General features: G+C 33.3%; 6 protein-coding genes and 1 non-coding gene across 7 annotated transcripts; 4 read left to right on the top strand and 3 right to left on the bottom strand.

Annotated features, from left to right (window-relative positions):
* Positions 1-289: 289 nt before the first annotated feature.
* Positions 290-360, top strand: NDAI0Htrna9G. Its single transcript has one exon. It is a non-coding gene; the product is annotated as a tRNA-Gly (tRNA).
* Positions 361-525: 165 nt separating this feature from the next.
* CDC43 (protein geranylgeranyltransferase type I subunit CDC43) lies at positions 526-1,635 on the top strand (the record flags this gene model as incomplete). Its single annotated transcript, XM_003671711.1, has 1 exon — positions 526-1,635. One exon carries the CDS (start codon positions 526-528, stop codon positions 1,633-1,635), a length of 1,110 nt encoding a protein of 369 aa, XP_003671759.1.
* Positions 1,636-1,763: 128 nt separating this feature from the next.
* On the bottom strand, positions 1,764-2,585 carry LYS5 (holo-[acyl-carrier-protein] synthase; the record flags this gene model as incomplete). The annotated part of the gene is made up of 1 exon (XM_003671710.1): positions 1,764-2,585. The coding sequence occupies one exon, from the start codon at positions 2,583-2,585 to the stop codon at positions 1,764-1,766; it is 822 nt and encodes a 273-aa protein (XP_003671758.1).
* A 250-nt stretch (positions 2,586-2,835) lies between these two features.
* On the top strand, positions 2,836-3,957 carry PEX14 (Pex14p; the record flags this gene model as incomplete). Its single annotated transcript, XM_003671709.1, has 1 exon — positions 2,836-3,957. The coding sequence occupies one exon, from the start codon at positions 2,836-2,838 to the stop codon at positions 3,955-3,957; it is 1,122 nt and encodes a 373-aa protein (XP_003671757.1).
* A 369-nt stretch (positions 3,958-4,326) lies between these two features.
* Positions 4,327-7,644, top strand: NUT1 (Nut1p; the record flags this gene model as incomplete). Its single annotated transcript, XM_003671708.1, has 1 exon — positions 4,327-7,644. One exon carries the CDS (start codon positions 4,327-4,329, stop codon positions 7,642-7,644), a length of 3,318 nt encoding a protein of 1,105 aa, XP_003671756.1.
* Positions 7,645-7,862: 218 nt separating this feature from the next.
* INO80 (chromatin-remodeling ATPase INO80) lies at positions 7,863-12,395 on the bottom strand (the record flags this gene model as incomplete). Its single annotated transcript, XM_003671707.1, has 1 exon — positions 7,863-12,395. The coding sequence occupies one exon, from the start codon at positions 12,393-12,395 to the stop codon at positions 7,863-7,865; it is 4,533 nt and encodes a 1,510-aa protein (XP_003671755.1).
* Positions 12,396-16,191: 3,796 nt separating this feature from the next.
* NDAI0H03380 (NAD(P)H-dependent oxidoreductase) lies at positions 16,192-16,977 on the bottom strand (the record flags this gene model as incomplete). The annotated part of the gene is made up of 1 exon (XM_003671706.1): positions 16,192-16,977. The coding sequence occupies one exon, from the start codon at positions 16,975-16,977 to the stop codon at positions 16,192-16,194; it is 786 nt and encodes a 261-aa protein (XP_003671754.1).
* Positions 16,978-17,970: the final 993 nt, after the last annotated feature.

The raw sequence follows: 17,970 nt of genomic DNA, 5'->3' as shown, positions 1-17,970 counted from the left end.
TCAATTCAACACTCAGCAAAATTTTCTATTTCAGAAAAAAAAATAACAATAAGAATGAAACAAGACTGAAAAGATAAGCCTAAATGGAGAATATTAACCCAAATTCGATGAAAATACTTTGCTTCTAACTGAAATGCAGCAGAAAAGCCAAAATTATAGCTTGAGTTTCCCCCCTTTGATCTTTATGGTCCTCATTCATCGTGTTTTCCTTTTTATTCGAAATTTTTTTTGAAAAAACTGATACTGCGAGACAAAAAGGTGGCTGTTTTCTAAAAAACACAAGAAACAAGCGCAGGTGGTTTAGTGGTAAAATCCAACGTTGCCATCGTTGGGCCCCGGGTTCGATTCCCGGCTTGCGCATATCTTTTTTCTCTTTCTTCAAGAGAAATGCCAATGATAATAAACTTCAAACCATCAATGCATCATATTCTTGATGGAATATTGCTAATAGTGCTATTACATATAATTTGTTCTTTCTTTTTGCCCACCACAACAAATATATAATCCCAGCTTGTGCTTGGTGCAATGTTCCCAACCAAGATCCTTGAAAAACATGTCAAGTTTGTAACAAGACATTTGAATCTCCTTCCCTCAACTCATCAAAATCAAGATGTCAATCGAATGGCCATCATATTCTATGCCATTGAAACACTTAGCTCCTTGGATCCATCATCTATCATAACATACAAGAAGAAGAACACTATACATTGGATTCGCTCTCATTATTTGAAAAATGAAAACATATCTGGATTCATAGGTTCAAAAACTATGGCTATCAATGGTGTTACCACTATTACTTTACCAAATACTCTTTTCGCATTGTTAACTCTTTTGATTTTAGATGATAAAGAATTCTTCACAAATGTCTTAGATTGTAAAAGTGTTTGTAGGTTTGTTTCGAAATGTCAGGATGCAAAAGATGGTTCATTTGTTTCAGTTTTGAGGTTGTATAGTAATAATGAGCCTTCACCAGTGGATAGTAATGATTTGAGATTCTGTTATATTGCCGTAGCCATATTGTACCTTTGTGGGTGTAAAGAAAGAAATCAATTTAATGAATATATTGATGTGGAAAAGATGTTGCGATATATTAAGGAGCAACAATGTGATATGGGAGGATATGGAACATATGGAGAACCTCATGCAGGATACACATCCTGTGCTTTATCAGCTTTATATTTACTTGATCGTATTGATGAGGAAGAATTATCTGATGACTTCAAAGAAAAATCAATAACATGGTTATTACATAGACAGATCTTTAATCAAGGGTCTATGTCATATATGAATGAAAATAATCCATCATACGATGAATGTGATCATGGTGGTTTCCAAGGTCGAGAGAATAAATTCGGTGACACATGTTATGTGTTTTGGTGCTTAAATTCATTGAAAATACTGGAGCCAATCCATTGGAAAGATTTATGTGATACTTCATTGGCAAAGAAATATCTTCTAGAAAGGACACAAAACACAATTATTGGCGGGTTTAGTAAAAATGATGAGGATGATCCGGATTTATATCATACATGTTTAGGCATTGCTGCATTGAAATTAATTGATGGCTCCTTTGATGGAGTACTATGCATTCCTAGTAGCATTTCTTCAGAGTTAACATCAATAAACAGACAGTAATGAATAATATTTGTTCAATATCCTTTACATAATTCTTCTCAAAAGAAAATAATAATAATGTGTGGATTTTTGTACATGTAATGCTTCGCATATTTATAGACAATAAACACATATAGACTAAGCAGAAATTACTTACAAGTTTTGATAGATTCAAAGTACTCTAAAATATTTGCAAGTTTTAAAGTAAATATTCTTGGTTTAATGAAACTTCCTTCGAAACTACAGATTGTGACTATTTCTTTTCTATCGTTATTTATCCATTTGGAATAAAATGTTACGTCTCGTTGTTGTATTCTTCGTTTAGTGACTTTCTCGTCTGAATCATCATAATCTAGAATCTCACCCATATTTATCTTTGTTAAATCATAGTTAAGACCAGTTCCTGTGAACTTGGTATAACATTCTTTTAACGACCAATAGTAAGTAAATAATTCTCCTAATTTTTCAGTGGAACAATTCTTGAATGTTGGCAATTCATCCTTATGGAATATACCTTTGAAAGCATCTACATCCAAGATCTCATCTTCATTTCCCGTTGTGTCATAAATTGAGGCCATATCTATGCCAACTTGGTTTATTATTCCATTACAAAAAGCATCTTTCAGTAAACACATCGATGTAAATTCTTGTCCATTAGACATATTAAACGAAATATTATCGAATCCTTTCAAGATGGGCTTCCCAAATGTCTCGTATTGGAAAGAGATTTCATCTGGGTACAACCCAGTAGCAATGGAGCATCCAAATAATTGTAAAAGCTTATTTGATAATGCTGTGAATTTATCTTGTTGCAGTTTCTTCCTTAACACCTGTGCTTGCCATTCTAATGGTAAGAATCTCATTGCATTTTCAAAAAGGAAACCATCATTCAACCCAGAATTTTTCACATCTAGCAGCAGTATTATACTATACGATTGTTCTTTTTCCAATAGTTTCTTCAATTGTTCCATTCAAAATTGATCACTATCTCAAATTGTTTTACTCATTAACAGCATCGTCAGCCTTTTTCATCATCATGGTTATCCACCAATTACACCTGTTGTTCTTTATCTAAATCGGTTTTCCATATGTATTTTGTCTCTATAATAACTTATCGAGACAATTCTTTAAAGGAAAAGCACTTCAACTGCAACTACTACAACAACTACAACAAGAGAGAACCCAAAGGAACATACCAATACTATAAAGAAAAAGAGGAAGATGGGATCAGAAACCACGATCACCAGTGAAAGTAGTAGGAGAGATTTATACTCCTCAGCGGTCTCCTTCTTAAAGGATTCAAGCGTGAAAGATGCTCCACTTTCTAAAAAAATTGAATTCTTACAAAATAAAGGTCTCAATAATGATGAAATTGAACTTGCATTGAGAGATTCTCGGGATTCTAATGGTATTCCATTATCTGTGGGTAATGACATTGGCCGTAGGAAAAGAAACGAAAATGATGATGAAGGGAACTCTTCTTCTTCTTATTATTATGAAGCCATACCACCACCAATACCTCGTAGGGATTGGAAAGATTACTTCGTTATGGCTACAGCTACTGCAGGAATTGCTTATGGGGTATACGAATTGACGAGACGTTATGTGCTTCCCAATATCTTACCTGAGTCTAAGACAAAGTTAGAACAAGATAAAGAAGAAATCAAGAATCAATTTAATAGAGTTGATAAAGTGTTGAATGCTATTGAACAGGAACAAGCAGAATTTAAAGAACATGAGGAAGCCAAGATGAATGAATTGGATGATGTGATAAGGGATTTGAATATGACTGTGGATAGGACCACTGAGATGAGGACGAAAATGGAAGATGAATTTAGAATGTTGAAGTTGGAAATGTCAAATTTACAAAATACCATAGATAAATTTATTAAAGATAACGGAAACTCGTCTCAAGTGGATCAAATAAACACAGAAATCGAATCATTGAAGAATTTGATTAGGAATAGTAGTAATTTGCCGCAAGAATTAAATGCATCCCCAAGTCTTGGGGATAATAAGAAATCTCCATCTACTGGAATTCCTGGTATGGATGCTATTCCTTCAACTGCTGAGCTTCTAGCCAAAATGAATTTTCCAAATGACTATTTACCTACTAGTAATCATATCCAGCAAGAGAATGGAATCAATAAAGCTGTTTCTAACGAGAATAGTATTCCAGCATGGAAGAGAAATAGAGAAGAGTTAAACATAGATAGTACAGGAGAATCAACCCCAGAATGGCAAAAACATACAACTCCTAAACCAGTCGATGTTCCAAATTGGCAAACTGCATTAGAGGGAGCTGAACATCAAGACACAGATGAGGAAAAGGAAAAGCAATAATAATATTCTGACTAAAATAAAAAGAGAGTTATCATACATCTTTATAATTATAATCAGAATAAATAAACCAACATATATATATATATATCATACAGTTCTATATACGTACGAATGAATGAAGACATGACAATTCATCTCTCTATAACTATTTCCTTTAACAATATTTTTGTCTAATCATATTTTCCTGGTTATTGGTTCATTCATTTAAAGTTGGCAAAATCAACGAAATTTTCTTGAAAAGTGAACTTATATACACACAGATATATTATAAAAGCAGGACAGAAACAGAAGCAATCAAAGAAGGAAAGAAGGATTCTATATTGAACCTTCGAGTCTATACCATACGATTATACTACCTGTCCAATATCCATGTCGGTAGGCTCTATGTCTTCAGCCATTGAAAAGCAATCCGTTTTTGATCTGGCCATAAAATGTGCAGATAAACAAATTCCTGCCAATGAATTCTTAAACCTTTTCAATGAGTTTTACAATGAAAAATTCTTATCAAAGGTTGAGAATGTTGATGAGGATGCTCAAAATGACTCAGCTAATTTGGGAGAAATATCAGAAGCTCTTTCTTCAGATTTCGTTAATTTATTAAATTCGGGGAACTCATTCTTAATTGCTGATTACATTGCCCACCTTTTATTCGTTAATTATAATACAAATTTGGTACAACGATCCCTATCAAAACTAGATTTAATAACGAATACTGACATGCTGATACATTTTTTCTCCAAAGCTTCTATGTTTTTCTCATCTCTTTCTGATAAATTGGTACAAGACCAACTTTGTAAAGATTTACCAGACATCATCATCCCTAGCATCTTAAGCATGAATATGAAAGAAATACCAAAGGGATTATTAGTTTCCATCACTAAACTTTTACAAGTGTTATTGAGGTTCATTACGACACCAGTGCCTATAACGGCGCCAAATTCAAGAGACAATTCACGTCAATTGATGTCACGATTATCACATACCAACAAATTACTTTATAAAAAACTATCACAAACACTCGAGTCAAAATTAGTATTTAAAGAATTAAGAGCACCATCTTTCGTTAAAGATAATATACATGATTTCGCAACATCTCCATCTTTAACGTCTCCACAATTTATATCAAGTCCCCTATCAATGATGAAAACTCCAATGTCCACTTCGTCTGGAGCAAAATATAAAGATATGAGACTCTTGAGATATTATAAAAACATTTGGTTGAATTATAAGATTCTCTATTGGGAACCAATAAACTCAGACTTCTTATCCAAATATGCCACAATTGCATCGTCCTTATTCAAAGAACCTATACAACCTTTACCATCAACTGATCATCTTTTAACTGATCTTATAGAAACATCTTTCACCTGTTTTGCTCAATTTGTCAGTAATAAACAATATCATCAAACAAATGCTAACTTAAATCTTTTAGAAAAACGATGGACAATATTTATCTCTAAACAATTACCATTATTGATGTTAGAACATACCTCCAAGAATCCTCAAATAGCAAGTAAAGCTCTAGAAAATATAGATGATAAAGTAACTAAAGCAATCAAAACATATTATTCACAAATAGATGATTTGAAAAGTACCAACGAGGATTTGTTTGATGATTACCCAACAACAAGTTTAGATATTAGACATGACTTCATCAAATCATTAGTAATGTTAAATCTATCACCTCCAAGTCTAATTAATGATTATTTAAGGGAATCTGAATTGATAGACCCTAAAACATTAACAACTACAGATGATTTACTTGTAACTAACCCTCAAGGTATTCAAGAAAATATTCATGATATACCAACTTTCTTATTAAATTCAATAAATGCATTAGAATTAGAAATGATTAACGGTAATAATAATGATAATAATAATACTGACAACATTTCATCTATTAATAATGGGATATACCAACTTTTCATGAATTTTGATACCATCGCCCCAACCAAACAAAGACAACTATCAGAAGCAATATTATCATTATTAAATGATTCTGTTGATAAAGGTAATTATACAATTATTACAAAACTATGTGCGTTGTTATCATTTAATTTCAATCACTCATTAACTACGATTTTATCCTTTACAAACCCACAATCCTTCTTAGAATGTCTAATGAACTTTGTTGATATTAGTTGGAAAGACCCTACCACGGTTAAAAGCGAAGATAATGAGGATTCAGGATACGCATCCAACAATATATCTTTATCATTTAGTTGGTCATTGTTATTAATAATAACTATATCGCAAACTTATGATGTCAAATTGACTAAAGTTGCTCTTACTTCACCATCCTTGTCAACGGTAAATTCTTTCTCAATAAATTTCTTATCTAAATTATCAACTTTACCAGACGCTTACATATTAGACGATTCAAAATCGCTCTCCCCAGAATTATTAACACAATCTTATAAACTAGTTCAACGTTGGATGTATGATTTATTTGTCAATGGTTCCATATCAGATAATTTGTCACAGACAACAGAACCAAGACAATTAGCAACCCTTCTACCCTTTATATTAAAACAAGTTCTACTTGCCATTGAATTGGGGGCCATTAACGATAACTCAAACATTTTAGGAGGATTTGAATATTTTTTACAACCATTCATGATGATAGGTTTGATTAAAACAGTTTATTGGTTAGAACAATATCTCGCAGTTTTGAAAACTGGTACATACTCTGACGAGCTAATACAAAATATATTTGTACTATTGAACTCGATTTTTAATCCAGGAACTTTAAACGAAGATTCCAGATCATTCCATAATGCAGTATTAAGATTAAATGCAGTCCCCCTATTGAAAGTGTTACGTAAATTCCGTGTTCAAACGCAATCCAATTATAATGTTTATTCTTCTGCAAATGGTGGTTATCCCGCCTTAGAGTCATTGATCAGGAAATTGGTATCAGTTCTTAATATATCACCAATTTATAATACTGATCCCAGAATCGTTAGTTCAGAAAATATGTATTCTCAACAAAAACCATTAGGCTATGGGAAACTGTTAATATTGGATGAAAATCCAATTAATAAAATCATGACAAATCAAATAAATTCATTTTGGAATCTTCATAGCAGCACTTATTATAATTTGGATTATCTATCTGAATTAATTAATCTCATATCACCTGAAAAATTCTTTACAGATGTGTTACAAACATTAATTTATAAATCAAAAACGTATGGAGTCCCGGTAGCAAGAAATAAGATGTCAACAAAGGAATCAGAGCACGTTTTAGATTATTGTTTCTATTTCTTAGTATTACACGATGTAGAGACACAAATAGAGGCTGTACGACTAAGTCAATTAATGGCTGAAGAAAATCAACAAGTAGATGGCAGACCTTTGAAGAAAGAAACTGTTGCTAAGAAGGAGACGATTATACCCAAGGCTGAAACTACACAAGATGATGATTTCGATATGTTGTTTGGTGAGAATGATACAAGTACACACGATCCTGAAGAAGATTTACAAATTATAACAATTGAACATGCAGTCAATGAGTTTAATGATATTGCAACTTTGAAAAATGACTCCTTTGCAATTTTGATACATGAAATGAAAGTCTCTCGTGAAAGGGCTTTCAAAGAGGGAGCTGTCTCAAGAGAAGAATATGAAAAAGTTTGTAAATATCATAAGAAATACCTCTCGATGCTAAAAACGTGTGTGTTCTGAATAACGGATTTATACTTGAATATTTTTATACTGTAATGAATAAAAACAAAAGAGCATTGGGTTAATATAACAAAGAGTCCATAAAAAATATTATAAATAAGAGTATGAATGGTAATACAATTATGTAAGAGTATATATTATATATACATCTTTCTTGGTTAACTTAGTGGTTTCATTTCTATTTTTTCTTTCATTAAAACATTAGAGATTTCGCAATATCAAAATTTCGAGGCTTCGATAGTCTTCACATTATTATCTTGAGTTTTACCTTCCATAACAACCTGTTGAACTTGTTCTTTTTGTTTAGCTCTATCTCTCATCCTTTCTTCAATAGTGCCACGAACTAACAATCTATAGACAGTAACTTGTCTAGTTTGACCCAATCTATGAGCTCTATCCATGGCTTGTGAATCAATTGTCGGGTTCCAATCAGAATCATAAAATATAACGGTATCAGCAGCAGTTAAATTGATACCTAACCCACCAGCTCTTGTACTTAATAAGAAAACAAAAATCTCTGGTTTTGTTTGCCAATCATGAACCAAATCTCTACGGTCTTCTAATTTAGATGAACCATCTAATCTAATATGGCTGTATTGCCTATAAGTCAAATATTCCTCCATTAGGTCCATCATCTTGGTCATTTGGAAATATATTAACACACGATGATCTTCTTTCTTCAATTGGACTAGCAATTCATCTAATTTTTTCAATTTGGCAGATTCTGTAATGAACCTATCCATAGATGGCATAGAGATTGTTGACGTGAAAAATTTGTTTAACGACTGCGGGTAGAAATCTGAGCTGGGGAATGATTCTATCGGTATATGTTTCTTAACATGCATTCTATATTGTGTTATTGGTGGTATTTCAGAAAGTGCTTGTGCGATAGTAGGATTGAATAATTCTCGTTCCATTTGATTAGAAAAATGGTTTGAACCATTGACTTCAATCGAAATGGGAACAGATGATGCGTTAGGACGATAACTACGATGTAATGAATTGAAGTAGTTTTCTTGATATACATGTTCTTTGATATTTAAAAGCGATTGTAAAACTCCATCAGTGCAAGTTCTTGACAGGTTTCGTAGGTTTCTCGTTTTATCAACAATTTTTAAGTTTTTCTCAAAGTTGTCTTTTAATTTGATGCCATCATTTTCATCATCATCACTGTTGGGGAAAAGGATTGATAGTTTTTCAATGAAATTTGATCCATCAATTTCCGAGTCCAAAGAGATGGCCCTTTCTAACAAAGATTTATGTGAAATTTTGGAAAGTTCATTTGGAGATAATGAAGTTATTCTTGATAAATATCGACATAATGTGAGATTGTTCTTTGGGTTGAAAATAGTGAAATTATAGTTTAATAATTTAGCCATGATATCGATATTATTTTTATAATTTGGTTGGATTATTTCTTTATATACCAATGATGGTAAATTATAAGTGATTGGGTTTTTAGAAGAATAAAATATTTCTTCACCAAAGTCACCATTATTATTATTATCTGATCTCATAATCGAAGAAGTTTTCCCAAAATCAACGAATCCAAATGGCGAATCAACATCAGCTCTTTCGAATAAATCTGGATGATTACAAACTTTCCTAAATTGCATGACAGCGTTAGCTAAATTTTGATCAGATAATGATTCATCTGGGGACGCCGAAGAAGAAGGGGATGATGCTGCATTTTCAATGGCATCATAATTTGATGAGATTTGAGATTTCAAAATATTATACAATTTAGCTTGTCTTTGAGTCAAATCACACATGAGATCAATTTCAATTTTATCACCCAATTCAGATTGAACATTTTTCTTCACACGCCTTAACATGAAAGGTTTCAAGATCATATGTAAACGGCGTAATTGTTGTTGGTTTAATTTAGTATTTGATTCTGCATGTGATTCAATATCCTTAGCAAACCATTCACTAAATTCGTCATGAGAATCGAAAAGTGAAGGCATAATGAAATGTAACAAAGCCCATAATTCTTGCATATTATTTTGAATAGGTGTACCTGTTAATAATAGTCTATTTCTACAATGGAAACTTAACAAATTTTTCCAACGTGATGATGATGAGGATTTAATTGCTTGAGCTTCATCTAGAATCATATATTGCCATTTCATTTTTTGTAAATAAGTGACATCAGAGACAACCATTTGATAGGATGTAATCATAACATGGAATGGAGAATCCTTTGTGTATCTTAAATTTTTCCTATCCCAAAACTTTCTAAGGACTTTACGATCGTTTGCATTCCCCCAATAGGGCAATATTTTGAAACCTGGGACGAATTTAGTAATTTCATTAACCCAATTATGTAAAGTAGATGCAGGTGTTACCACCAAATATGGTCCCCAAATGTTATGTTTTTCAGCAAGATGAGCCAATACAGAGATAGATTGAACAGTTTTACCTAACCCCATTTCATCCGCTAGGATCCCATTAATCCCTTGATCATATAGACTTGCTAACCAATTTAAACCTTTCAATTGGTATTCCTTTAAAGTACAAGCTAACATTTTCGGTTGTTCAATTGAGATTTCACCAAGAGAAGTTGGATTTTGGAAATTGAATTCACCTTCATTATTATCTTCCATTGGAGTTGGAGTTCTTCTTGCGGTGGTAGCAGCTGTGGCAGCAGCTAAATTGTTATGTTCATCATCAAATGCCTTTGCTTTTGCTCTAGTTTGGGCAAGAACGTTTGATGCATTTTGAGCAGCTTTTAATCTTAATTGTTCGTCATCTTCGTTATCGAAATCAATTGAATGGAAATCATTCTTCATGGCTTCAGTTTTTTCCAAATCGATATGGTTCGATGTAGTGGTGGTTGCCGTAGCTGTCATGGCAGCTGCATGTTGATCATCTGTCATATTACCTTCCAATTCTGTAGTTTTAATCTTTCTTCCAATGAAATGAGAATATAATTCTGTTTGAGTTAATAAGAAATTCAATTTTTTAGATTGTCTTATAGTTTCCTTTTCTTCTTCCTCCTTCTTAGCATTTTCTTGTGCAATTTTTTCAGCCTTTTTCTTTAAATCTCTTTCTTCACGTTCATTTTTTTTCCAATAATTTGACATTTCTCTAATACCTCTTCTTGCCCTAGTTTGTAAATCTTTAACTTGTTTGAAATTTCTAATTTGCCATTTTTTCGATTCTCTTGCAACTAGTGATGAAGTTTTTTTAAAATTCATTGATTTTATGGATTGAATTTGTTGAATTAATCTTAACATTTTGGCAGAATCCTTACGAGCTAAATCTTTCCATATGGTAATGTATGTATTATCATAATGACGCTTTATTGCTCTTGCTTCTTTAGCGCTCATTTTCATACCGTAAGTTGGTAAATCATGAATTGTAGCTGATGATTCTTTATTCAATAATGTGTTTGAAAGTTCAGATGGAGAAATCGTTGTTGTTGTTGCCATAGATGATTCTTGGTCATTCAATTTCCGTTTCTTATGATCCTGTTGGATGTCGTCATTATCTGATGTTTCTTCAGTTTCATTTAATTTAGTTGATTTTGATGTTTTGGATGATTTTGATGGTTTGATTTTGGTTTTAATTTTTTCTTTAAATTGTTGGCAATTTCTAATTTTTTTGGCCTTTTCAATTGCTAATTTTTCAGCTATTTCCTTTTCTTTTGCCTTCTTCCTTTCATTGAATATTTTCTTTAGCTTTCTCATATGGAATTGTTTCAAAGTCAATTTCATGATCAATTGTGGTGGCGATGGAGTCTCTGCATCATTAAATTCTGTTTCTGAATCTGATTCATCATCGATAGGTGGAGTTGGAGGGACATAGTCAACTACAAGACAGCTTGTAAATTTCCTCTTTTTAATCTTTAACAATTTATTTTTCTTTACCATTTTTTTCAAATCACGAACGATTAAATCTTTATCACTTTGTAAAGTTACAGGTTCATTTGATTTTTTAACTAAGGATTTCTTGGTATTTTTAGATTTTTTTGATGATTTTTTGGATTCATTTTCTGGCTGGAAATCTTCATCATTTTCATCATCAATTATTTTGATGTCTTCATCATCATCTTCGAATACGTCTGATATGTAATCATTTTCATTTTCTTCGTCTTCTCCGTCTTGTTCAGAGACAATATCATTAGGAGAGGAATTTGAAGTTGACGTGGAAGGAGTTTGTAATTCAGTCTTGATTTTTGATTTCTTCTTTGTATCTTTCTTAATCAAACTTTTTTGCTTTTGACTTTTTTGTTGCCTCTTAGAAGATTTCAATTTCGACTTCTTCTTAGCAGCAGCAGTGGTGGTGGTGGCGGCAGTAGTAGAAGCAATACCTGATTTCAAATAATTATTTGATTCTTTATAAAGTTTATAGTTTTCCACTTCATTTCTAATGAGTTCGATCTCATCATATACAGATTTATTCTTCCTCTTGATGGGAACCTTATGTTCTACACCATTAATTTGATGAAGATCATCAGGAGATGTGGAAGAAAAAGGGGAAGGGAACCAATCTTTGCTTTGATTATTCCATTCGTTAATTAATTCAAATTCTTGTAAATTTAAGAACTTCCAATTTTGATATATGGTTTCTAGTTTATCTCTTTGATTGAGAATATTGAAGTTATTATTTAATTCTTCTAGGAAAATCCTCTTTCTTTCATCTTTTGTTGCATTATTCATGTGAGGAGTAGCAGTAGTGGTTGTTGTTGCTGTTGTACGAAGTATTGGATCTTCATCTTCTTTATTGAGTAAGTTTGCCAATGACATCTTCTTCAGTTACTGTAATTGGGACGAAGTAGAATCAATTAAGGAAGAACAACCTTTGTATAGTGAGTAGTATATATTGTATAGGAATACAATTTTTGAATGATGGTACCTATCACGGTATAGTACAGTGGTTTGTATGTAGTAGTAATAGTAATAGTAGTAGTTAGTGTCTTAGGATGATCAAGAAGATGAAAATAGGAACAAGAGTTAGATAAGAGTTGTTGTATTATTGTATTGTATATAAGGAAGGTGTGTTTTTGTGAAGGAAAAGTTTTTTCGCACATGTTCGTTTGTCTCGTTGTTCTCTGTCTCAGCAGTCTTCTTCCTCTTTTTTTTGTCTTGTCTTGTCTTTGCTGTTTTCGTTGTTTGGTTTCCCTCTTGCAGTTTTCCCAAAATTTGATCTCAAAAGTCTGTCTTCGTCGTTGTTTGGACGACGAGCAAGGCAAGCAAGAAGGGGAGAAGACGAGACAAGACAAGGGTGGCTGGGAAGAACGGAAGTGGGGAGGGGCAGGAGGGAGGTTAGTTCTGGAAGATGATAACAACAACACAGCATGAACTGGATGTAATAAACCATTGCCATGGTGGTTGTATATCCAATATAAACATGATATATATATATATAGATATTCAATCTAAACTAACTAACCATAATAAATAGTACGTAGACCATATATATTGATAGTGTATACTACTACTACGGTAATCCTACCCGTGGATAGTATTACGGATGATGTATGTTTTTTAGATCTGTGTGGCACCTATCCGCAAGAATGGCGACGGATACGAAATGCTTACGCGTATGTCCTTCCGTTTTAGGTGAAGTAACTTTGGTGGTACTAGTTCCTTAAAAGTTACGTGAAGTTCAGTGTGACGCATATACGTACTACACTCTAATGATCATTCTCCTTATACTTAATCAAATTACAACTGGTATATAGCAACTATTATGTCATCCTTAGATCTCAGATTCAGGTCATCTAAACCAACCTAACAAGTATATGGCTGGCCAGATCAGGCCTGGGACGGATAGGATTTTTGGTCTACCCTTAGGGGTTTCGGGCCTACCCTACCTCTTTTTAATCCCCAGTGAAAATCTTCAATCCTGACCAAAAGTCTATCCTAACCCAATCCATTTTTTCGAGTATTCCATGAGAGCCTATTAGTAGTGCCATATTAAGTGTTTTCATGACAGCTTTTTAGTATAATATGTCTCAAATGTCTTCTTATCTGTACATATAGTATTTAAATGGATAATAACCCATATTTTATCTGCTTGAAAGTTTAAATGTTTTGAAGGTTAACAAATATATAATTGTACATTTGTTTGGCTATTGGTTAGTGATTCACAATTAACTACTGAAAGAAAACTAAAGATAATTTCTTACTTATTTTACTTATTTTTTATTCTTTATTAGTTGTTTTTGAAACATATGCTTAGTTAATCTTCCAAAGCATAAACTAAATAAATACAAACTTCATTAAAAGATTAATTTGAATAGGTGATGGTGACTTGCATTTTTAATGGTTAAGGATGCTATTCATTCCAGATGTGTCCCTTTGGGTAAGTATGCTCCTTTCTGCTCCTTTTCCTCTTATAGGTGAGAGAGAATATATACTTATGTAAACCATATATGGAAGAAAAATTCCTCGTTTATTACTCATAAAATTTAATGACACATCACATCACAGGGTGTTATAAGACATGTTCTGAAACAATCTCATAAACTTTTAATGAAGTAGCAGGTTTTGTTAGCATTTTCTCTAAAAATTGTAACGAGATCAACAGGAATGGCGAAGATCGGTGAATTTTCATCAAAAGATAAAAAAAAATAGCTTCTGAGGTACTCTTGACCAAGTAAAAGAGGATCTAGAGAAAAGCCAACCATCGACTTACTTGAACCAAACAACGACAAGCCAGTTGTCGACAATGCTAACCTTTTAGACCAAGCTGTCGAAGTAGTTGTCCCTTCATTAACGCATAATCCACACATTACCTTTTGACTTGTTTACTATGCTCAAGCTTCAAAATTACAGTCATCCATCTTCACATTATTTGCCGAACTAATTACGAAGGAAGAAACTTCCAATGAAGTCCACAACTTTTGTTAGGTAAATAATGTGTTGAGAGGACAATATGTAACCACGCTATTGCTTGGAAGGACAAAGCGACTTACTCAAATAATCGTTCTGCAAAATTGGAAAACCATTTAGAAACAACCCACAAACATATTAATATTGATAAAATTACCATCCATCAAATTTTGCTTGTTCCTGGTCAAGAGTCAGAGAAATTGAGAAGAAAAGCTGCTCAATATTAAGTTTTACTACCAATCAAGTTGTAAAACGTGACGTTTTGAAGAACGCTCCATCTGGTTCGCAGACACTATGAACTCATACGGTGCAATTGACAAGTCTACTTTCAAAAAATGGCTTTGGTTTACATGTTCCAGAATTTTCTTCGAAATGGAATCGCAAAAGCCTGAGCTCGAAGTAATCAGGGTTAGAAACAAGATCAAAACTTTCCTCTCGAGGATAGCCTAGCAAGACTTCCTAACATATTCGAGGAAACCGAAATAATTATAGACTCTACAGAGTCGCATATAGGAGTAGTAATTTTAGGGGAAGTTCAGATAATAAAAAATGCTGGATCTCCTTTTCTTAGTTGCGAAAGTGATGACTGGTTATCAAATACCAATCCTGAATATACAAGCAAAAATTTCAATTTCCTTAGTAAGGAAGGAGAACTGCTTCTAATAGCGGTCCCACTTTAAAGGACTTACTGCAAGTACTAAGAAATAGAGATCAATGGAAGTGAGTTAAATAAAAATAGTACAGTATATAATCTATACAAAAATACTATAAAATCTTGTTTACCACTACTATTATTTCATTTTTTCCAATTCTTGCCCCAATTCATGACCAGAATGTACCAACCCTATTTTCTAACCCATAGAATTTGGTTTCTATCCTACCTTTTTCTTAAAAAATTTCCCTTCCAGTCATAGCTTTTCCAATCTATTAATCCTAATCCGTCTCAGGCCCAATTTTTGCCTCTGAGAAAGCAGCCGTGGAACTTTTCCTGACGGGGTGAAGATGGAGATTATCTCGATATACCATTTTAGGAAGGTAACCAAATCAACATTGCGACGGGAATATCTCGTACCAACTGTAAACCTTCACTTTCTCGAAATAAACCCAATTATAATTGACATCTTGTTTTGGAAGTATGTATTGATTGATTTCACATATCCATATATGACAGGTTGAATGAGATATTTCCCAATACTATCATTTTTCATAACTTCCTTCAGTGATCTTAAATCAGAAGTCATATAATGATTCCAAAAGAACCTATCATCAGCAGTCCCCCCACACACAACAGCCAGCCTTGTCGTTATATCCATTCCTTTTTCCAAGGAATTAGTCAAACCATAACCATATGAAAAATAAAGGGAGAATTTATTCAAATCAGTAGGTTCTCTTAAGTTGCGAGTAAGAGTGACAGAGCATAAAAGGATGCATGATATCTTGTTTGCCATACCCCATGAACTTTATAGCTTTTCTGCTTCCCTCTACCAAGTATTTTTTTAATTCGTTTACGAAGGCTCGGCGGCTAACGGCAGTCCATTTCGAGTAGGTATTGTTTGCTAAACACTGACCTCTTTAAAAATCGTTTAGATCATACAAAAAACAAAATGAAAGCAATGAAATATTTATTCTAAGGAAATATATGTAGTTTCCGTTTTATAGAACTATTATAATATGAAAATATATAAAAAAAAAATTCGTATATTTACTAATCCTTGCGAATATGTAAAGAGAATCCCTTTTCATTGCTTGCATCGACGATCTCTTGCTTCAATTCCTTTGTTTTTGGATCATAATCCTCAGCTTGCTTTCTGTATGCGATTGGTTTCAAAGAGTCAATATCTTTGAAATGATTATACAAATCTTCCAAAATAGAATTGAACTTATCATCAGTTATATTGTAAGCTGAATATGTAACGAATGGTGGTAAGATAGTCATCCCAGTGTAAAATAACATTCCATGTTGAATAGGGAATAAAAGATCATTAATTGGACCATGTATACCGGTCGCAGAATAATGACTTTCGGCCCCACCAGTAGAAACCATTAGCATTGCCTTCTTACCAGCAAAGGCACCATCACCAAATCTTTCAGGACGGTAGTATGCTAATCCAGCACTAAAAACTCTGTCTACCCAACCTTTCAAGATAGCAGGAAAACCAGTCCACCATAATGGGAATTGGAGGATGACTAAATCCGCCCATTCCAATTTTTCTTGTTCAGCAACGACATCTGGTGTCAACTTGTGATTTTGGAAAGCAGCTAAGGATTCTGGCGCAACCTCTAATCTTGTTCCTTTTTCATGAGTTTCGGGGAAGTCGTCTTCTGTGACTTCTGATTTCCAATTCATTCTGTACAGATCTGAGACTTTGACTTCAAGGCCTTGAGATTCTAAATTCTTGACAGTAGCGTCTAATAGAGATCCATTGAACGATTTACGTTCTGGATGACCAAAGACGATTAAAACTTTTTTGATAGTGTTGGAAGTTGTCATTTTTTTGATTGTTTAAGTGGTTGCTTTTTTTGGATTGTTGTTTGCTTGATATGTTATTATTGATATCTTGCTAGAAACAGTAAATGTAATGTTATAAGAAATTCATTTCGAAATATAATTCTTTCTCGAGAGAGAGCCTACTATTTATATACTTTTCATTTTGTCTTTCTTATAACACTGTGATGGATACCTCGAGGCAGATCTTTATGTAATTGAACATAGGTTAGCTGATGCTTTAGCTGTGTGTCGTTTCTGTTTGCTGACCTAATATTCCTCAAGATTTGTCATATTACGTATACTATCGAGGGTCGGAGCGGTACGGATTAGAGGTAGTTTAGCGATTGATTTCGACGTTAAGAATACATTGTCTAATGTCTTCCGGCCGGAGAAATGATCCGATGGATTTGGGAAATATTATACTATTATTAAATGTGCTTATTAATTTTTTTTGTCGTGGATTTAGGCGTTCCGCGTTGTTGGCATTTCAAATCTGAAAGGGAGGGTTTGGGTGCTCCCACCACCAAAGTAAGAGGCCTTCTGAAATCTCTTTTGTCTTGTTTTTACAGATAAGTGTAAAAAAAGTGTTCTCCGGGTTACCCTTTGTCTTGCCCAACATTAGTTCTGAATGGACAGCAAAAAGTGAACAAGCACCTGTCACACTCGGCGGTAGACACGGTTTATTTTTCTTTTTTTATATTTCTATTGTATACATCCACAGGCTTGCTTTCTAGTTAGCACCGAATCAAGAGAAGAAAATTAGGGAATTATTTGCACCCTTATCTACTTTAATGCCGGTACTTTTAACCCTTTGTCCTAAATTTTGAATCTTTCAAATTTGAAACAAGTTTTCCCGCCATACCTACTTTTGGTCCATGCATTGAAAAAGCTAGAATTAGGAAGAATTTTTTGAAAAACAGGTTGGGTAGTAATCAAAATTTGGGGATTTACACTAGGTTGATCTATTTTGGTCAAGGAGTGGGCAAGGATTGGAAT

The sequence above is a fragment of the Naumovozyma dairenensis genome, chromosome 8 (genome assembly GCF_000227115.2).
Source record: "Naumovozyma dairenensis CBS 421 chromosome 8, complete genome".
NCBI classification, from domain to species: domain Eukaryota; kingdom Fungi; phylum Ascomycota; class Saccharomycetes; order Saccharomycetales; family Saccharomycetaceae; genus Naumovozyma; species Naumovozyma dairenensis.
This window is presented reverse-complemented; position numbering and strand designations above follow the sequence as displayed.